Source organism: Poromitra crassiceps, assembly GCF_964638095.1.
Source record: "Poromitra crassiceps genome assembly, chromosome: 30".
Taxonomy (NCBI): domain Eukaryota; kingdom Metazoa; phylum Chordata; class Actinopteri; order Beryciformes; family Melamphaidae; genus Poromitra; species Poromitra crassiceps.
Genome location: NC_139652.1, coordinates 4,578,148 through 4,600,594, shown reverse-complemented (window position 1 = coordinate 4,600,594; position 22,447 = coordinate 4,578,148). Strand labels below are relative to the sequence as shown.

Sequence of the window (22,447 nt, the reverse complement as noted above, 5' to 3'; positions counted from 1 at the left end):
TGTTTTGTTTTTCTCCTTTTTGTAGGATGTGAATGTTGTTTTTCTGTTTTGTTTTGCTTTGGTTTGGTGTCTTTTATCAAAAGCAAAGTAGAATATTAGGGGATCAGGGAGGGGGGTCCTGGGACCGGAGAAGTCTGGGAACCACTATTACAAGCTCTGGACCTGCAGGGGGCGACAGGGCCTTTTCAGTTGCTGCACCCTCCCTCTGGAACGCCCTCCCCATCCACATCCGTCAGGCAACCACTCTACCATCCTTTAAACAGGCCCACCTCTTCGCTTTCACCTGCTAATCATCCATCATCCATCATTATAACTTATCCAATTTTAAATCACATTCTTTGTTTTATTGTTATTACTATCATTATGTTCTTTTTATGTTTTGTATCTATTAAATGATTTTATTGTGTGTAAAGTGACTTTGAGTATTTATAAAAGCTCTATATAAATCGAATGTATTATTATTATTATTATTATTATTATTATTATTATTATTATTATTATTATAGACTGAAATGTAGGCTACTATCTTAACTGATTTCTTGACCCCCCCCCCACCCCAAAAATAAAAAGAGAAAAAAGAAGAAAAGAAAGCTGCAAAGACTAATTATTTACGCTGTTAATGTTTAAATTTAGAAATTCCTCTTGCTCTGATATGATGTAGGCTCTGCAACCACTAGAAGATGCAGATCAAAAAGGCTGGTTCCTGGTATTAACGTGCCTTTAGCTGAGCACCTTCCCTCCAACAGCATCCTGAAACTCAACAAGGACACAAGCATCCAAATACCTGCTGTTTGCATCCGAGAAGCCTCTAGGACCATAACACTTGGTATCAAAAGTAATTTGTTATGTTTCTCAATACATTGCTATAGGACGCAGCGTGACGTCACTTGCCACCCAGAAGTGCGGAACCCCGCGGCAGTTAGTATGAGTTGTGCCAAACAAACGTTAATATCTCAAAAACTATACATCACATCGCTTATATTTTGACATTCTGAGTGAGAGCAGAAGTAGCTCAAGAGTTTGATGTAGCCTATATTATATATGCACGCCGTCTTAAAGTTGTGTGAACTGTCGCAAATGTAAACAGTCAGCCTTCTAGAGTCAGACACTCAAGCCTCCCAAAGCTCAGGCTCCATAGGGTTCCATTGCCGTTGCCACCCAGTGACGCGGTTTGTTTACCAAAATGCTGCTCGGCTGATCCCATCCCTCGTTATGAGGCGGAACAGATGTTTGTGGCGAAGTGATCCGGTCGGAGGCATTTTTCCGTTGAACGGCAACTTCCGGCAAGTCACTGGCACCGTTCTTTTAATACATCCGTGCACTGGCAGGTAGCAGCTCCTCAGAGGTGACAAATTGCTGTTTAGAAACGGCTCAGATGGACAACAGACGAGTGAATCAGTGAGCTAGTGAATGAGTTAAAGAGACGATCTTCACAGAGCCGGTCCTGGACCTAAATCAAGACAAGTTTGATGTTGGCAGCTACTGCTAGCATCTGATGTTAGCCGCTGTTAGCCTGCTGCTACCCGGCTGCCCAGCTGACTGTAAACTGTAAGCACATGCGAGAAAGGTGACCAGTGAGTAAGTCAGCTAGCGTTAGGGTTAGGTTCAGTTTGAGTTAAAGTGACGACTTTCACAGAGCAGCTACTGTTAGCATCTGATGTTAGCCGCTGTTAGCCTGCTGCTCGCCAGCTGACTGTAAAGCCCAGGGCAGATAGCTAACCTGCCAAACTCGTCTTGTGCTGTGTCGTCATCAGAGTGGGACAGCTAACCTGCTAAGCTCTTCTTCTCCTGTGAGGTGATAACAGAGCAGGGAGTCTTCATGTGAGCGTGCAGGAGGAGGAGGTCTGGGTGTTTTAATGGGAGTGGGGCACTGCGGGTGTGACGCGGGCACAAAGCTGTGGTCCTGGCTCCCTGCAGGGCCGCTCAGATGGAGTCTCTCGCCGGCTACGTGTACAAGGTGAGACAACATGACTAGCTACACGTTTGACAAACTCAACACAAGAACATAGAGCTTTTATCCAGGTGTTAACCTGTATTAGCTGAGCCATTCCTAAGGTCACTCTAGCAAGGGGGGCAGGGCAGCACGGTGCCCGGAACTGGGGGTAACTCGCCATTCAAAACAATGAGGGCAGATGTGAATTTTGTAAATAAACAAGACGCGTACGTGGTCTGAGCTTCGGTTTTTAGCCCGAATATTAGAAAAGACCCCACTGATTCATAGCAGGTCTAAAGTCACGTTATAGCTCAAGCGAGCCTGATGTTAACTTTGGCTCCTCCCTCGGGCAGCCAGTGAGGGCCATGTCTTGACGCTGTATTGATGTTAACTTTGACTCCTCTCCCAGGCAGTGAGTGAGGGCCATGTCTTGACACTGTATTGATGTTAACTTTGACTCCTCTCCCAGGCAGCCAGTGAGGGGCGTGTCCTGACGCTGGCGGCTCTCTTGTTGAACCACTCGGAGGCGGAGACTGACTTCCTGTTGAGCTTCGTCACGCAGCTCGCCGGCCAGCGCTCCACGCCACTCATCATCGCCGCGCGCAACGGACACGCCAAGGTGGTCCGCCTGCTGCTCAGCCACTACAGGGTTAACACCGAGCAACAAGGCACTGTGCGCTTTGACGGGTCAGTACACACACACACACACACACACACACACACACACACAGAGCCTGCTGCTCAGCCACTACAGGGTTAACACCGAGCAACAAGGCACTGTGCGCTTTGACGGGTCAGTACACACACACACACACACACACACACACACACACACACACACACACACACACACACACACAGAGCCTGCTGCTCAGCCACTACAGGGTTAAAGGGAGGCGTTGCCGAATTTCAACCCGTTTTGTATCATTATAATCTATATGTTTTCTCCATCGACAAATCCCTGTTTGTCTGCCTGCAGAAACCCCGCCCCCGCCAGCTGGTATGTCTCATTAACGCTCGCTAAGGCTCTCAATGCGATTCTCCTCCGTGTATGTGCGCATCCAGAAAAATTGAAAAGATACAATCTGTAGTTGGAACGGTCGCCCTCGAGCAACATCTGTTCACTTCTGCATCCAGAATGTCCAGAATGACACAGAACTCTTCTGAGACAGAAGTGTCTGGAATAAACTGCAGAGCTCTCTGCGCAGGCAAACATGAAGACAAGGTAAAGGCTGTACATTTGCGGTTATTGTGACAGTCAAGAATGCAGTCTGGAAATGTTTTAATGTCCGGCCATTTAGCCAACAGCTGGCACTTATGGAAAACCCTGCCTAAACCCAACCGTTATTTTGCTTGCCTAAACCCAACCGGCGATTTGAGCCATGACTCCTCCTACCGGGCTGAACTGGGCCGATAGCCGTGAGGTGTTTGATGGGTGAGGTGTTTGATGGGTAAGGTGTTTGATGGGTAAGGTGTTTGATGGGTGAGGTGTTTGATGGGTAAGGTGTTTGATGGGTAAGGTGCTTGATGGGTAAGGTGTTTGATGGGTGAGGTGTTTGATGGGTGAGGTGTTTGATGGGTAAGGTGTTTGATGGGTGAGGTGTTTGATGGGTAAGGTGTTTGATGGGTGAGGTGTTTGATGGGTGAGGTGTTTGATGGGTAAGGTGTTTGATGGGTGAGGTGTTTGATGGGTGAGGTGTTTGATGGGTGAGGTGTTTGATGGGTAAGGTGTTTGATGGGTGAGGTGTTTGATGGGTAAGGTGTTTGATGGGTGAGGTGTTTGATGGGTGAGGTGTTTGATGGGTAAGGTGTTTGATGGGTGAGGTGTTTGATGGGTGAGGTGTTTGATGGGTGAGGTGTTTGATGGGTAAGGTGTTTGATGGGTAAGGTGTTTGATGGGTGAGGTGTTTGATGGGTGAGGTGTTTGATGGGTAAGGTGTTTGATGGGTAAGGTGCTTGATGGGTAAGGTGTTTGATGGGTGAGGTGTTTGATGGGTGAGGTGTTTGATGGGTAAGGTGTTTGATGGGTGAGGTGTTTGATGGGTAAGGTGTTTGATGGGTGAGGTGTTTGATGGGTAAGGTGTTTGATGGGTAAGGTGTTTGATGGGTGAGGTGCTTGATGGGTGAGGTGTTTGATGGGTGAGGTGTTTGATGGGTAAGGTGTTTGATGGGTAAGGTGTTTGATGGGTGAGGTGCTTGATGGGTGAGGTGTTTGATGGGTGAGGTGCTTGATGGGTAAGGTGTTTGATGGGTGAGGTGCTTGATGGGTGAGGTGTTTGATGGGTAAGGTGCTTGATGGGTAAGGTGTTTGATGGGTGAGGTGCTTGATGGGTGAGGTGTTTGATGGGTGAGGTGCTTGATGGGTAAGGTGTTTGATGGGTGAGGTGTTTGATGGGTAAGGTGTTTGATGGGTGAGGTGTTTGACACATTGAGGAAAGTCAAAGTGATTGACAGCCTCTCCGCTCTCTGCCCACAGCTATGTGATTGACGGGGCAACGGCGCTGTGGTGTGCGGCGGGGGCGGGTCACTTTGAGGTGGTGCGCCTCCTGGTGGCTCACCAGGCTAACGTGAACCACACCACCCTGACGTCGTCCACCCCCCTGAGGGCCGCCTGCTTCGACGGCCGCCTGGACATCGTCAGGTTCCTGGTGGAGAACCAGGCGGACATCTCCATCACCAACAAGTACCACAACACCTGCCTGATGATTGCTGCCTACAAGGTAGGCCTGCCTGGGACCGTACATCCATCTATATTATTACAATTATTGTTGTTATGCCATAAGCATTTTACGAATTGTCTATGGAAAAAAGAGTGGTGGATGAATTTCCTTGGTTCGTATGCCTAACCCGGAAGAGGGTGTGACTTTGGCTTTGTCTTATCGTATGGTATGGTGATTAAACTTGTGATTCTCCACCCTAAGGGCCACACGGAGGTGGTGCGCTTCCTGCTGGAGCGGGGGGCCGACCCCGACGCCACGGCTCACTGTGGGGCCACTGCCCTGCACTTTGCTGCTGAGGCTGGACACCTGGACATCGTACAGGAGCTGGTGACAAGACACGCCCACATGGTACTGTCTGTCTGTCTGTCTGTCTGTCTACCTGTCTGTCTGTTTGGTTGTCTGTCTACCTGTCTACCTGTCTGTCTACCTGTCTGTCTGTCTACCTGTCTACCTGTCTGTCTGTCTATCTGTCTACCTTTCTGTCTGTCTGTCTACCCATCTGTCTGTCTACTTGTCTGTCTGTCTGTCTACCTGCCTGTCTGTCTGTCTACCTTTCTGTCTGTCTGTCTGTCTGTCTGTCTACCTGCCTGTCTGTCTATCTGTCTACCTTTCTGTCTGTCTGTCTACCCGTCTGTCTGTCTACCTGCCTGTCTGTCTGTCTTTCTGTCTGTCTGTCTGTCTGTCTGTCTGTCAGAGGGAATAGAATATAATAATAATATATACAGGGCTGGTCACTGCGCACTTTTTACTCGCATATGCGACTAAAAATAGAACAGTGCGAATTGTAAAATGCCTTTTGGGGCACGTGTGCGAGTACAGAATTCGACCTTCAATATATATATATTTTTCAGAACCTTAAAGCAGCTACGAGCAACTTTTTCGATTGTTATTAAACAGTATAAATTTAATATCAATGCATCACATCTTACCTCTAATAGTCGACGAGACCAACGCAGAGTAGTCTCGCTTGAACCCCGAGTGAATCGGCCAGTGTTAGTCTGTCTGTAGCCAGGGCAGATCAGGAAGTGAAATGAAACGGTTTGCAGCAGCCACTTCGGCCATAACCACAAAATAACTTCCAAAAAACCTGTTAGAATATAACGAGAGATGTTCCCGAGAGTATGCGTGGCGTTCACAATGTTTATGCTATGTTGCTAGGCAGCGCGAACGGCGTAGGCAGGCAGCTGCGTTTCACTTCCGCGTTTCACTTCCGGGTTACCCGGTCCGGTCTCTCTAGAGAGCCCCCTGTTGATGCGAGTTTAGACAGACATAGACTTAATAATCACCTAAGGGAGCAATCTCAGATACACACGGCTTTGGTCTCAGCTACTATTATAGGTAAGATGTGATGGATCAATATTGTAATTATACTGTTTAATAACAATCGAAAAAGTTGCTCGTAGCTGCTTTAAAATTAAAACGGCATTAAAGTTGAGAGCCTGTGTCCCAGTTCACTTGAAGGCAACACAGCGTTGCCTTGAACCAATGGTGACTGGTGGAAAAAAAGCACGACTATTTTTCCAGTCATATATTTTCATCATTCTTGTTTTGTTCAAAATATTGTTATGATATTGAATCATATCAAGATCGTGAACCAAATACCGTATATCGTATTGTGAGCTGAATGAATCGTCATTGTATAATGTTAAATATGGTTTGTTGAAGGTGGTGAACGGACATGGCATGACTCCCCTGAAGGTGGCAGCAGAGAGCTGTAAGGCGGACGTGGTGGAGCTGCTGCTAGCCCATGCCGACTGCGACGCGCTCAGCCGCATCGAGGCGCTCGAGCTGCTGGGAGCCTCGTTCGCTAACGACCGCGAGAACTACGACATCCAGAAGACCTACCACTACCTGCACACCGCCATGCTAGAGCGCTATGCTAGCCCCGACCACGTCATCAGCAAGGTAAGACCTACCACTACCTGCACACCGCCATGCTAGAGCGCTATGCTAGCCCGGACCACGTCTTACCTTACATTACTGCAGGACTAATCCCCCCCTCTATCTTTTCTCTCTATCTATTTCGCTCTCTTTATCTATCTATCTATCTATCTATCTATTAGGGATGGGCATCGAATTTCGAATTTTCGAATAATCGTTGTTATTATCAAGGTCGACTTTTATTATTGAAATTCGAAATTCGAAAAAAAAAAAAAAAAAAAAAAATTTTTTTTTTTTGAGTGAAATGTTGCATTGTCTCCCCTGATTCTAAGTATAGTCAAATCGCTTGGTTTGAGCAAGTAAAACAATTTTTATAAGCATTTTAAGCAAGGTTTATGGAAAAATTAATGGCAGATGAAATCCCATGAAGAGGGAGAGGGGGTGACTTTGGCACCCCTTTGGCACTCAGACCTGAGCCTACTAAATATTTAATGAACCACTCATGATTGTCAAAACTGTTTTTTATTTTCGAAAATGTCAATGTCATGTAACATGTTCTTTACTTCAGTGGTGCAATGCTTGTTTGAGCTAAAAATCCACAGCAGAAGCTTTTTATATTAATTAATAAAGCCGTAGACTTAGAATCAGGGGAGACAATGCAACATTTCACTCACAAAAAAAAAAAAAAAAATTTTTTTTATTTTTTTTACATTTTTTTATTTATTTTCGAAATTCGAATTAAATTCGAATTTGGCCAGCGAATTTCGAATAGTGTTTTTGCTAGAAATGCCCATCCCTACTATCTATCTATCTATCTATCTATCTATCTATGGTTTCTCTCTATCAATTTGTCTTTCTTTATCTATGTATCTATATCTATCGTTTCTCTCTATCTATTTATATTTTCTCTCTTTCTCTCTTCTATCTATCTAATTCATGGTCACTCTCATCCACAGCAAATCTGATGGGTGGTCTAATCACCCTTGATGATCTCCTTGTCATTTTTATTTCAATTAGGGAATCATAAAACACGAGAGAAAAGATTCAGAAAAATGCGGCTAAAAACTGGTGGCGATTTTGTTCTCCTCCTCCGCTTGTGTGCTGCAATCATGCCTGAAAGGAGTGGCCTGAGGGACATGACAGTCTCCACATTACTGTAATCACACATATACTGTATGGAAAGAAAGCACAGCTTCTCTGCTTTCAGGAACCATTGACATTTTTTGGAGAGCTCAAATTCAAGATTCAAGATTGTTATTGTCACTCCGTGTGGTACAAGTAGTAACGTGTGGTACAAGTAGTAACGTGTGGTACAAGTAGTAACGTGTGGTACAAGTAGTAACGTGTGGTACAAGTAGTAACGTGTGGTACAAGTAGTAACGTGTGGTACAAGTAGTAACGTGTGGTACAAGTAGTAACGTGTGGTACAAGTAGTAACGCACGTGTGAAAGTCTTCTGCTGTAGGCTCCGTTACAGACAAGGTGCAGGAGGTCAAAGAGGTGCAAAATCACAGCAAACACAATCACAACAACAGTGCAACATAGTTAACTAGGGCAAAAGATGTGAACAGTGTATGTAAATAGAATAATAAGGTATTAAAATAAGGTATTAAAATAGAATAAGATAGGGGGGGGCACGGTGGTGCAGTGGTAAGCACTGTCGCCTCACAGCTAGAAGGTCCTGGGTTCGATTCCCACCTGGGACGCTGTGAGCGCTGAAGGAGTGCGTGCCCGTCCGCATGTCCTCGAGTGCCCACTGCCCAGGTGGGGTCGTCAAAAGGGCCTTTCTGTGTGGAGTTTGCATGTTCTCCCCGTGCCCCCTGGGGGTTTCCTTCATATAGGAACCCCACACCAAAAACATGCAATATCCTGGTTGCTGATGTGGTTCCTCCTCTGGTCGTTAAGGGCGCCTGTTCAGAGGGAGGGGAACTGGTTGGAATAGCGTGAACCTCCCACGTGCTATGTCCTACCGGTGAAGCTTCCCCTGTCAGGTGAAAAGAAGCAGCTGGCTACTGTTCATGTCTCGGAGGAAGCATGGAGCCAGTTTCAGCTCTCCCCAGATCGGCAGAGGGTGGAGCAGCAACCAGGATAAATAAATTTAATTAGCACTAATGGGGGATAAAAATGGGATAAAAAAATCTTGGAAATTAGAATAAGATGGAATAGATATAAAGTGTTCAGATGTGCAAAGAGGTGTGCAAATGTCAATAATCCAAGTTTATTGAGGGTTTATTTATTGAGGAGTCTCGTAGCCTGCAGAAAGAAACTGTCTAGGAGTTATGGTACTGAGAACAGGGCATGGTAAATGGGAGTGCCAGATTTAGAAGGGTGTTAAATGGATTTCTCTGAAAGGGAAGGCGATCTACCAGCACAGCCTTTGCGATCAATGTATTGGCCACGCCTGACTTACATTAACTGCTCCGTGGATTAACTTCAGGGGCCGGTTGCACCAACTGGTCTTACACTGGTCTTAAGCTAAGTTGGTCGTAACTTTACGACCTAACAGCTACGCCGGTTGCACCAAGACGACTTAAGCCTTATTTTCACTAAGACCAGGCGTAACTCCTACGCCTCGTCAGGAGGAGGCGTAGAGCCTGCCTGTAACAGAGATCTCCGCGGAGACCTTTTTGACCGTCATCGTCGTAACATCGCCAGTTCGCCGTCTTTGAAAGCACGACGTTAGATTATAACTAACTAGTTGTGTGGCTTAGCCTTCCCAAATGTTGCCGTTACTTTTTTAGAATGTAATACATAGAATTGGGAACGTTACATTCAATTTCATTCAGACTCCCTGACACTAATCGCCGCCGCCATTTTCCCCCGGGGCTTCCACAGGAGGAGGGGGGTGGGAGGAGGGAGGGTGTAGTGACGCACATACAGTAGTGGGTGACGGCGCGAGGCACATGTGGGCCAATCAGAGGGCATTCCCCGACAATTCACATGAACGCGCATTGCTACGACCAGCGTAGTTAAGACCAGAGTAAGCCGTGTTGGTGCAACAGGCGTAAATCCATGGTCTTAACTAAGACCGACGTAGGAGTTACGACCAGGCATAGTTAAGACCAGTTGGTGCAACCGGCCCCTGCTGGGCTTTAGCATTCATTCCTCCATCACTCTATGGAGGCATGTTTGGTTATGATGGATAATAAGATTTCTTGTCCTCTGATGTTCCTCCAGGAGCAGCTGGCGCCGGTGGAGGCTTACGGGGGCCGTGAGGAGTGTCGGAGCGTACGGGAGCTGGAGACGATCCGCGCGGACCGTGACGCGCTGCACATGGAGGGGCTGATGGTGCGCGAGAGGATCCTGGGTGCTGACAACATGGACGTGTCTCACCCTGTCATCTACAGGTAACATGTCTCACCCTGTCATCTACAACTATAGATGGTTTTCACCAGCTGCAACCCCACAGCACTTCCTTTTTCTCAGCTTGTATTTTGGTGTTTTATGGCGGTTGTTATCCTTAAATGTTGCATTACCATTCTATCATCTTCACAGTGCTATTTACAGTGTCCACTTTCTCAGCTGTTCAGGGGGAAACACTGACAATACTTATATTTAAAAAAAATATTTTTGCTATGTAAACGTTTAAATGCAAAGATAATAATAAGACAATAACGTACTGATAGTCAGCTTACTCTGTAACATGTAGCTTTTATTAGCCTCTCAGGCTAGCTCCGGACCAGACAACAACGGTTCCTACTACTACCCAGCGTGTGCACGTTTTTCCGACAGGGGTGGTTGTTATGGCAACTATCAACAACAACAACAACAACTACTAACAACTACAAGACATAAAGACCGAAATAGGCTACCTTGTTAATGTGTCTGTCGGAGACACGGCCTAACGTTAACATTTAATATGAGCCGAATATCAGCCTGCGCTCAGCTATGTATACAGGAAGTAAACCGGATATTCAGCTGGGTTGTGACCGTTTGTTATTGTTGTCAAGTTAAAACCGTCTATAGGTAAAGCCCAATTTTGAAACGGTCTATCAAGACTTCTCTTTGGCGTACCTGGCGAATGTTGTGATGTTGCGCACACCGTCATATTTTGTTGCGCACTGTGATATGAGAGAGAGAGAGAGAGAGAGAGAGAGAGAGAGAGAGAGAGAGAGAGAGAGAGAGAGAGAGAGAGAGAGAGAGAGAGAGAGAGAGAGAGAGAGAGAGAGAGAGAGAGAGAGAGAGAGAGAGAGAGAGAGAGAGAGAGAGAGATTTTGGTTTTAGGGCTCGGGCAAAATGTTTTTACAGTGATTTGGACACAGAGGAAGATGTTTTTAAAGTGATTTTGAGAGCAGGGTGAAGATATTACAGCAGTTTACAAACTGTTCCTCCTCGGAGAGTGAAGCCAAGGGAGAGAGACGCTGTTCCGGCTCTGCCCGCCTCTGTTACCGTGGAGACGACTGAAACCTTTTGACAAAGTATTCATTAAAAATGCCGTGCTACTCTTATTTTATAGATCAAATATCTGATGATGATGACATGTAATAGACAGTGCCGTTTGTTATACTGTATGTACAGGCAAACATGTTGGTAAGGAAATTCCACTCATGTTCTGATGATGTAAAGAAAGATGACTCTCTTTAGGGCATACTGTACCCCTATTTATACTGCCCCCTTGTGGGTGAATTAAAAAAAGCGAGCCTTCACAAACTTAAAATGACTGCATGAGAATATTGTTGAAAGAATCCAGGTGGACTAGTGCTAGTAACTTGTGGCCAGTTGCACCAACTGGTCTTAACTATGCCTGGTCGTAACTCCTACATCGGTCTTAGTTAAGACCAGTCTTTAGAGTGGATTTAGGCCTGTTGCACCAACAGTGCTTACGTCTGGTCGTAGCAATGCGTGTCCATGTAAATTGCCGGGGAATGTGCCCTGATTGGCCCAAAAATGTGCCTCGCGCCGCCACTGTGCCACTACGCTCTAATATACAGTCTATGGCCACTACTGTATGTGCGTCACTACACCCTCCCTCCTCCCACCTCCTGTGGAAGCTCCGGGGGAAAATGGAGGCGATTGAGTGCCAGGCAGTCTGAATGAAATTGAATGTAACGTTCCCAATTCTATGTATTAAATTCTAAAAAACGACCCTCAACATTTGGGAAGGCTAAGCCACACAACTAGTTTGTGGTAATCGAACGTCATGCTTCGAAGTTCGAAGGCGACTTTACGACGATGAGGATGGTGAGGACTCAATCACAGCAGGTCTCCGCTGATAGACTACCACGGAGATCTCTTACAGACACAGGCACTTTACGCCTCCTCCTGAACCAGGCGTAATATTTACAACCGGTCTTAGTGAGAAAAAGGCGTAGCTGTTAGGTCGTAAAGTTACGACCGGCTTAGCTTAAGACCAGTCGTAAGACCAGTTGGTGCAACTGGCACCTGTTCTGTAAGGCAGGAGTCAACACTTTTCAGACGCTCTTGAGACATTTGATGTACAAGATTATTTGCAGATTGAATGTTTCTCATAATGTCATTATCATGCTGCTGACTCATCCTGGTTTTAGTGCTGTGAGATACCAGTGTGGAAATTCTGCTATAAGTGCCTTTTATAGTTTGTGTTTTCTTTTAACTCATTGAGTGCCAATGACGACAGCTGTCGTCAATTCAAATACTGACGTAGAGTGCCAAAGACGACGATTGTCGTCAATTGCGTTTTTTGACGGGGGGGGGGTCCATCGAAGCCAGATCTATGTCCTGTAACATTTTGGGACATGTTGAATGTCTATAACCTATTTTACCGAGCCATTAGGTGGCGACAGTGCTCTCCAGATGACAGAAGTGTCAGGAATACAGCCTGACAAAGCCGTGATCAAAGACAAACCGCGCTCATGCTGCAGCCCAGAGCCATCATGTAGATGGCTCTGGGCTGCTTGCCAACAGCAATCAATCCGCGCACACAACTGAGCTCCTCTGCCTGTCTGTCTGTCTGCATATAGTTTCTCAACACATTACCCACCAGAAAGGCAGCACCCAACGCCGAAGGGCCAACCCTTACCTGCAGTCGCGTTGGGCACTTCCTTGTTGCTGCTGTGAGCTGCCAGGAGCCGCGCGGCGCAAAAACAGAGGCTCCGAATAGACTTTGTGCGTGTGGGGAGGAGTTTGCAGCTGACTCGGGGAGAGGCGGGGAGAGGGGGGGACAGGGGGGTGGGGCACGCATGCACCACAGAACTAAACCAGGTCACATCATCAGAAAATATTAGCTAGAGTCAGTGAATGTGCTTGAAATAATGCATTTCACAAAAGGCTGAATATCTCAGCTTCCTGATAGAAAAGCATATTTTTGCTGTTTTTGACCTATCTTCTCCGGCTGATAACTAAAGAACGGAAAATGGTATCAATAAACTTTTTTTTGCTGATGATACAATAGAGTCTCCTTGTTCTTTTTGCGTGTTCGGTGTTTACATAGTAATATCACACAATATTCTGTGGGCCTCGAGAAATCACTGAAAACGCTCTGAAACTCTGGCACTGGGAGCGTCCGTTCTCCAAAAGTGGCTGGCACTCAATGAGTTAATTGTTATATGTTTGTCTGTTTTCTATGGACTATGTGTCCGCTAATAAAAGTTGATTGATTGATTGATTTCTGTCGAGAGACATTAATGTCGAGCGTCCTGCCATAAATAGAGCTTAACGTGTGTCACCCCATCATCTCCAGGGGGGCGGTGTATGCAGACAACATGCAGTTCTCTCAGTGCATCAAGCTGTGGCTGCACGCGCTCAGACTGCGCCAGAGAGGCAACCGCAACACCCACAAAGACCTGCTGCGCTTCGCCCAGGTCTTCAGTCAGATGGTCCACCTCAAGGAGCCTGTGGCTGCCGCCGCCGTCGAGCAGGTCTGTCTGTCTGTCTGTCTGTGTGTCTGTCTGTCTGTCTGTCTGTCTGTCTGTCTTTCTGCCTGTCTGTCTGTCTGTCTGTCTGTGTGTCTGTCTGTCTGTCTTTCTGCCTGCCTGTCTGTCTGTCTGTGTGTCTGTCTGTCTGTCTTTCTGTCTTTCTGTCTGTCTGTCTGTCTGTCTGTCTGTCTTTCTGCCTGTCTGTCTGTCTGTCTTTCTGTGTGTCTGTCTGTCTGTCTTTCTGTGTGTGTGTCTGTCTGTCTGTCTGTCTGTCTTTCTGCCTGTCTGTCTGTCTGTCTGTGTGTCTGTCTGTCTGTGTGTCTGTCTGTCTGTCTGTCTGTCTGTCTGTGATCAAGGGAAATCAAGTCCTTCATACATGTTGTAGTATATTTCTGACCAGCAAAACGCCTTTTCAACTTCAACTGCCAGTTCCTATTCGCATAGGCTTTGAAATGCAATTAGAAGGTTAATTAGTTAGTCTAGTAGGCTCCCCATGCACCCGAAAGAGATATTTTTCTAACCTAGATTTTTGTACTCCTCAAGTTGTCTAATAAACAAATTTAGTTGTTACCCCGTTAAAATAGTGTCCCATGGGTCCGTTTGGCGGCCATCTTTGTGTGCATATTGCGATGTCTGATGAAAATGGATAAGGGTCATAACTTTTGAACTAGACATCATACAGAGACAAATGACACCACTTTTCTGTATGACTTTGACATGAGAAATTGATTGAGAGGGTTGTTTTCACAATTTTAACAGGTTTGTTATAGTAAAACTCGAAAAGAAATGTGAAAAAAAGTGTATAATTTACACTCAAAATCTTGCAAAAAAAAATCTATCTACATATTAGTCCATGAGCCAGAATGGTTGGGAATAATGCTCAATGCTCATTGATTTTTGGCAAGGTATACATCTCTAGAGTTAGAAAATATGTGATAGCATTGCACCAATGATAGCTAAATGTGTGTTATCACTCAATTTATAACACCATGCAAAACACACTTCAAACCTAGTAATTGAGGGACTTAAAGAAATTTGAGGCTAAGTTCATCCAAATCAAGTCTAAAAGCACCAGATTCTGTCCAGAATTAGCCCAGGGCATGCTCTAACAATTGAGCCAGAGTGCCCGATCCAGGGTCACCTTGGTGGCCAAATCCAATATGACCACTGCCCGAAAAAGCTTTTGGCTATAAATTTTGAAAGAGATGAACTAAAAATACAGACTTGGTGTCTATCTTATGTTTTTTTTACCATTAGAAAGGTGTTGGAATGCTTATCTTTACTAGGGAAGATGTGTGTGGACCCCTAATCTACATATTTCCAAGATAGCGCCTACCTATACGTTTTACCATAACTATTGATGCTTTTAGCAAACTCGGTGTCCATTTTATGGTTTTTGAGTTTTAGAAACACATTGTAATACTCAGATTTATCATTGAATCTATCTATAGCACTCTACTTTGCATAATAAATAGGCTACCAACATGGCCGCTATCCCCCCCCCTTTTTTTTTACATACACTTTCACCCAGATTGAGTGTAGAGATGTAAGAATAAGTTACCATCAAACTGGTGGAAACAAACAATCTACACTATGTACTAGGGGTGTCACAATATATCGTCCCACGAAATTTCGCGATAGTAAAACGTCACGATATGTATCGTTGAGATGAAATCTCATATCGTGATTTTTTTTTTTTTTTTTTTTTTTTTTTTTTTTTTTTTTTCCAAAAGTAGACAAAGAAACGTCTTTGTTTGTTGAAGTTCAATGTGTGGAAAGTAGTTCAGTTGAACAAGTCTCTGAAGAGACACATGAGAAGTTATACAGGAGAGAAACCATTCAATTGAGTTTCTGGCAAAACTGTTTACTTGACAGGAAAAACTGAAGATGCATAAAAAATAGACTAAGAAAAGTCTTGTTGTTTGAGTTTGAAGAAAAACTGAAGATGCATAATGAGAATTTATACTGCTGAGAAACCTTTTAGTTTCAAAGTAAATCTAAGTGACGGTGTAACTCATTCTATTTCAAGATAAGCCTTATCTCCAATCTCATGTTTTTTCTAGTTGTTATTGTAATAACAATTTCCCACAACAGCATGTTTTGTATTTGTGCATTTCAAATAAAATACTACTTTTCCAGTCATATATTGTCATTATTCAAGTTTAAAAAAATATTGTTAAAATCGTATCGTATCGTATCGTTATCGTGAACCCAGTATCGTGATACGTATCGTATCGTGAACTGAGTGTATCGTGACACCCCTACTATGTACAGTATCTTACAGATTTTATTGTCATGTCACGTCATGTCTTTATTGTTTGCACCACATTATGGAGAGTAGTATCGATAAGCAGTATTGATAACATCCTAACAATATGATAGCCATCCCTACTCATTGTCCTGTCTGTTGTGGTTTAGGTGCTGAGCTGCAGTGTGCTGGAGATCCAGCGCAGCATGGCGCGGTTGGAGGCGGTGCCCGAGGCGGAGCTTCCTCAGGCCACAGACAACTACGAGTCCAACGTGTTCACCTTCCTCTACCTGGTCTGTTAAGTTACAGTTACTCATATTTTCCTACTATATCCAGTAGGGCTGTTGGAACGAATTTCGAGATTTGAATATAATTCGATTTCAATAAATATGAATAAAATCAGATTATTCATTTTATATATATGATTAATCCGCACGTCAATAATATTTTCCAAACCTATATCAGTCAATGCAACCGTGCATACCAACGGCGAAGTTTCGCTGAGCGTGATTGCGGTGTTTATTTTTTCGGACCAACGTCGATTTTTCAGAAATTCTCTTTCCGACGTGTACACATCTGTTGCTGTGATTGACAGGTGGGTAAAAATCCGCATCGCAATTTTGTGCTGTATCTTCGCATCGCTCTTGATATGTAACCGCCTTTACTGTCGCTGTGTAAAGTGGCAAAACGCATTGACACAGGCCCCCTTTGCCATGGAAGACAATGATATACAATATAGGAGCATTCAACTAGCTGATCAATACAGCCTTATAGCACAAGTGAATCGCATTGGCAAATCATTGTTTTTAAGTTTAATCCTATAAAGCTAAATCAATCCCGTTAGAAATAGACAAAATACAGGAAGCTAGGCATTTTGACCTTCAAGATAAAAGCAGTAATTTATAACTGGGTAAATAAAAAACTGAACGTTTGATTCACTACGAGTTAAAATTGACTTGCACATTTCATAAACTAGTTTAATAGTAAGTTTATTATCACCTCATGTAATATCTCATTCAATGTCATGTTACAACAGAACATTTGAGTGGTTGGACTGCCCTCTAGTGGACAGAATGGTACATAACAACAAGATCCTGATAGTGTATAGTTATTATTAGGCTTTATATAAGCCTATAAGTAGAGAGAAATAAGCTAAATTTGAGCATTAAAAATTCATAAAAGATTTGAATAAATATCGAATATTAAAATAATAAAGCACTCGAATTAGATTATAGAGGAAGATTGACAGCCCTAATATCTGGTTGGCAAATAATTGCCTTCGTAAAAGTAAGAGATTAAGATTAAAAGTTTGTCTTCTTTTGGAGAACAGGTCTGTATCTCCACCAAGACGGTCTGTGGTGAAGACGAGCGCGCTCGCATCAACAAGCACATCTATGAGCTGATCAGGCTGGACCCGCGCTCCAGAGAGGGCTCCTCCCTGCTGCACCTGGCCATCAGCTCCAACACACCTGTAGACGACTTCCACACCAACGATGTCTGCAGCTTCCCCAATGCACAGGTACGCAGATAACCTAACCCAACACACAGGTACGCAGATAACCTAACCCAACACACAGGTACGCAGATAACCTAACCCAACACACAGGTACGCAGATAACCTAACCCTAACCCAATATAGAGCAGACCAACAGATCAAAGGATGAACAGCCAAAGCAAATGGAAGAAAACATTTATCATATCTAAGCTGGCAAGGGCGATCCGTAACAATTTCACTGACCTCTGATAAATACAAAAAGAATAGAAAACAAAAAATATGTTCATGCCAAACAAACAGAAGGATTCAGGGTTTCTATCAGAATTGTACTCTTAGCAAATTAAACAAAAACTGTTTGGAAAAATACTCCCCACTAAAACGAATACAGTGTTTCCTCTAGGATTTTTTCCCAGCAGCAGCGGTGGTGGGTGTGGGGGGGAACATCCCATCCGGCAGCCCAAATCATCACAAATGTTTGGGCTATGCCAATCAGGGACAGAGTGGGCCATAGTAGACGACTAGGCATTGGCTTCGGCTGACCGTTGTGTATCCAGATTTTCAAAGTAAAAGCTTATGCAGAGTCATGTAATTATAAAGAATACAATTTTTGATTATTTTTGAAGCGGCCTCTACTGAAACAACATGGCGGAAACCCTGGAATACAAATTAAGTTGATTTAGGTGGGTTAGCAGTTGTCACTGAAAGTGTTGAAGTGCTGATAATAGTAATGAGTGGCGGACTGAGACCATAATTCAGGCAGGGAATTTGACTCCACCCAGGCCAGGCCAACAGGCGTGTGGGTATCTAAAAAAAATAAAATAAAGGGTTAATAGAAATGCAAATCCGTGCTATTGTCTATTGTTTTAATTTCTCTCAAATATTCTAGAGACAATAGACACAACCACTGAATTTTGTTATGTGTCCCTTGATCCTTGCTTGTCACAAAACCTTTTTCAGTACTGTTAGGCGAGTCTGATCTGTACATTTGAACTTGCTCTGCTCTCTTGCTTCTGCATCTAGATTAGTTTAGCCCAGTGGTTCCCAACCTTTTTCGTCTTATGCATCCCTTGAGCTGTTTTGCCATGCGAGCAGTAGGCTACCCCTCACTCATGCGTGTTGATGATTCTCCTACATTTAAGTAAGAAGTACAGCCTGCTGGAGTGAGACACTCAAGGCTGGCTCCATAGGGTCCCATTATGAAGGCTGGAAAAAAAAACATTAAACATAAACTGCGATTTCTCAAACAGTACAAAAGATAAAGCTGAATTGAGGTGATAGAGTCGTAAATGTCCACGTAGGCCAGGAGCGCCCGCACAGGGCATAGCGCATGCAACCACTGCTCCTCTGTTGAGTTTAAAGGGAGGAGGGCAAAAAGCTGCCAGGTGTACGACCATAGACCTGAAGCTGGCATTGATATTCTTCGGCTGGTAAGCGGGGTTAGGCCCAAGTCCCAAGTCCCACTTCGGGAAAGTACTCCACGTCCGCTGACTTAACCTGCAAACACCTTTCATGAACTGAAAGACACCACTCTGACTGGGGGAGGTTGCCCCTCGACAACAGGTCTGCGCCCAAGTTCAACTGGTATCTGTGGGCCGCCGACAGATAGCAGGTGGGCATGCTCCCCCCGGTGTACTCTTGTCGCCAACTGGTTCATGGCCCTCGACTGGACATCACCCTGACAGTTTATGTAAGCGTGGTGGTGTTGTCTGAACGTATCATCAGTACATGGTGACCGTGTATCTGATCTCAGAAGTGGCGTAGAGCCACGTGAACTGCCTCCAACTCTAGCATATTTATGTAGTGAAACTCCTGGGCTTCCCACCGGGGAAGGAGGCCGAGAGGCCTCCGAACACGGCACCCGATCCCCACAGGCGTCTGTCCGTGTAACACGCATGAGCGTGACCGGACCCAACCATCCAAGCGGCTATAAAATATATATATATATACGGATATATATTCTTTTTTTTTGGCCGGTAAAAAGTAATTTTTTTTCTTTCGTTTTTTTGTTTTTCATCTACCAACCGCCTTGGCAGCTAAGCCAGAAAGTTAAAGTTTTAGAAAGTTAAAGTTTTGTTCCCTGTCTCCTCCTGTCCCGTTCCCAGGTGACCAAGCTGCTGCTGGACTGCGGCGCGCGCGTCAACGCTGTGGACCACGAGGGCAACAGCCCGCTGCACGTCATCGTCCAGTACAACCGGCCAATCAGCGACTTCCTCACGCTGCACGCCATCATCATCAGCCTGGTGGAGGCGGGTGCTCACACGGACATGACCAACAAGCAGCAGAAGACTCCGCTGGACAAGAGCACCACAGGCGTGTCCGAGATCCTGCTCAAGACACAGATGAAAATGAGCCTCAAGTGCCTGGCAGCGCGCGCTGTGCGCCACCACCGCATCACCTACCGCAATCAGGTCCCCAAGACACTCGAGGAGTTTGTCGAGTTCCACTGAGACCAGGAGCACTTTAGAACCAGTTCCCCAAGACGCTCGAAAACTTGACAACCTCAAGATGCTCGAGGAGTTTGTGGAGTTCCAGTGAGACCAGGGGAACTTTATAACCAGGTCATCAAGGGGCTTGCTGAGTTTGTGGCGTTCCACTGAGACCAGGAGAATGTTATAACCAGGTCCTCAAGATGCTCGAGAACTTTACAACCAGGTCCCCAAGACCCTCAAGAACTTTCAACCAGGTCCCCAAGACCCGGCCTTGAGAGCTTCACAACCAGGTTCTCAAGACCCTCGAGGAGTTTGTGGAGTTTCACTGAGACCACGAGAGTTTTACAACCAGGTCCTCGGGAGACGCTCGAGAACTTTGCAACAAGGTCCTCAAGACGCTCGAGGAGTTTGAGTTTCACTGAGACCATAAGAAGTTTAGACTGAAACAACTGAGTTTCTTTTAATTTTCTAACAAACGGTGCTGAGGAAGACGTGGCTTTGAACATATTTGCTTTTTTATAAAGAGAGGGGTCCTTTTCTATTTTAAGTATTAATTGCTAAGTACCAGCAGCCACCGTTGGCAGTCTGTCTTTCTGCATGCCTGTCTGCATGTATGTCTGTTGCTTTCTCCTCCGAGCCAACAGAGACTGGAGAGCAGACCGCAGGCCGAGTCTCCAGCCGGTCAGAAACAGTGACATCATCAGTCAGACAATATGACATCATCAGTCAGAAACAGTGACATCATAAGTCAGAAATAGTGACATCACTCTGTTGTTGTTTTGTTTTTTTTGCCTTATGCCTGGACCGTCTCGTTTGCCATATTGCTGTGAGAGTGAAGAGAAAGAGACAGAGCACAATAAGCTAGAAGAGAAAGGATCACAAAATATATAGAGAGTGAATTGATGAGTGAGTGAATGGATGGTTGAGTGGGTGAATAGGCATTTTCGGACCAATCCATTGTGGGGACTCCTTGTGAGGAACTGCCCCCTGGAGAGCTCCCTCGAGAACTACAGACATTCAAGGTTTTTTTTTCTGTTTGCATTCATACAGCCAATAGGAACGCTGAAGTGACGTAAACCAATGAAAACTACCTTTTCACGTAACGATTTCTGAAAAAGCCACTGAGTGACTGAAACACTAGCTAACTAGCAAGTCAAGTCATGCGGACTTCAATGGTAGAATCTGTTTCCTGCTCAGTTGCTGAGAAAATTGTGTTTTTCATTTTTTGTTTAATGATGGTTTCAACTCAATAACATAAACATTCTAAATTGCCTCCAGCTTTCTGTTGCAGTGTTTGCTAGTACAATAACTGACAGGACATAAGCTAGGTTTCAAACTCTTCCCTATCAACACAATTATGTGAAAACCGCTTATAGCAGAGGTTTTCAAAGTGGGAGGCGGGCCTCCCCAGCGGGGCTCCAAACAGTTTCAGGGGTGGCTCAGTGAATACGTGGAAAAATATTATTAGCTATTATATTGGTTATCAAAAGGAGATGACATAGAACCTAAACCTAACCCTATAGGATAGTCTAAATGTGTATGATTTGGTTCGAGGTGGGTCAGAGATTCAGAAGTTTGGGGGAATTTTGCCATTTTGCCCGCTTTCCCAGAGTCGGAAACAAATAAAAGCCTTCAGACAGACCTTTTATGTATTTGGTATCATCTGAAGTTTGGCAAACAGCAACATCAGGCTGTCTTGGCTCAGTTATAGTAATTGTCCAGTGTTTGTAGGGGGGGATGGCTTTCCAAGCTTTACTGAGGGGAGAGGCCCACAGTCTCAGACTTTAAAAGCCCCTGGTCTGAGACAAGCTATTCAATTGTGACTTGCTAGCTACTACATTGTAATCTAGCTACACTCAAACACAAAATGGCGGGTTAACGTTAGCGATGAGCGCCGATGACACTGATTTTGCCCCGGGTGACGCTCACCTGAACGCTCATTCACTCGAGTTGAAAAATAAAAAGGGAGTAATTACAACTATGAAGACGTTCCTCTGGTCCCAAAACGCCTATTGAGTGAGTGAGTGAGTGAGTGAGTGAAGCCCTCCACCTGGTCTGCTCTCCAGTCTCTGGTTCCTCTGGTCAGACTGAGTTTGTACTTTAGGGGTTTTATTTCATATTAAATAAATGATTTGAGAGGGGGTTATTTTAAAGGGTTTGCTTGATAATGTCATTTGTAATGTAAAATATGAAGTCTTTGTGAAAAGACAGTGAAACTCTAAATGTGAGACCATGTCTGCTTGCTTCAGTTTAAAACGTGTAAAGTTCTAATCGGATAAGATCAACTTCGAGGGGAAATTTTTCTTGGGCCAAAGTCATCAATAAAGCAAGGCAGCGTAACACCAAAGACACACACACACACATGCCATATTAGAATAAAAAAGAAAGATGTACTGCTCTTAAACCAATTAAAATACATGAATAAATCAAATCAAATTCCTCGCAATGTTGCAAAGACACACTGGAGAATATATAAACGAGATTAAAAAGACAAAATATTGCACAACTCTTTGAATTGGAGGCATGTAAGAGGTGTCACGTTGCAGATCTTCCACAAACAAAAACGAATGTGCAGGATGAAAAACGAGGAGCCTTCATGCCTCCTACCAACACTAGAGGGACACTACAACTGTGAGGAATGAGGATCGAGCCGGTTGTTTGTTAAGAAGTGTTAAAGAATTTGGGAGGAAGGAGAGCTTGTAGCAATTACGTTTACATCTGCTCGCTCTGTAAAGGTAATAAATCATATTCTGAAAATATGTGAGAATGGTCCTTCAGAATTCTATGGGCCTGACTGTCTACCTTTTTTTCTAAGGTAGACTGCAGGGACAGATGTTCTTTCCTTCTGATAACTTTCATTGCAGTTTTTTACCAATTTTTCAATTCTGGATTTAAACTGGACCATAAGA

The 22,447-nt window shown here is 44.6% G+C and overlaps 1 protein-coding gene across 1 annotated transcript; it reads left to right on the top strand.

Annotated features, from left to right (window-relative positions):
* Positions 1 to 1,406: 1,406 nt before the first annotated feature.
* On the top strand, positions 1,407 to 22,220 carry fem1b (fem-1 homolog b). The gene is made up of 10 exons (XM_083663229.1): positions 1,407 to 1,957; positions 2,403 to 2,620; positions 4,410 to 4,653; positions 4,855 to 5,001; positions 6,319 to 6,558; positions 9,711 to 9,880; positions 13,192 to 13,369; positions 15,785 to 15,907; positions 16,945 to 17,133; positions 19,212 to 22,220. The coding sequence occupies exons 1-10, from the start codon at positions 1,928 to 1,930 to the stop codon at positions 19,554 to 19,556; spliced, it is 1,884 nt and encodes a 627-aa protein (XP_083519355.1). The 5' UTR covers positions 1,407 to 1,927; the 3' UTR covers positions 19,557 to 22,220.
* Positions 22,221 to 22,447: the final 227 nt, after the last annotated feature.

Coding starts and splice junctions, on each gene's coding strand:
- fem1b (XM_083663229.1), top strand. CDS start 1,928: ATGGAGTCTCTCGCCGGCTACGTGTACAAG. Junction 6,559..9,710: donor CCGACCACGTCATCAGCAAG/GTAAGACCTACC, acceptor ATGTTCCTCCAG/GAGCAGCTGGCGCCGGTGGA. Junction 15,908..16,944: donor TGTTCACCTTCCTCTACCTG/GTCTGTTAAGTT, acceptor TTTGGAGAACAG/GTCTGTATCTCCACCAAGAC.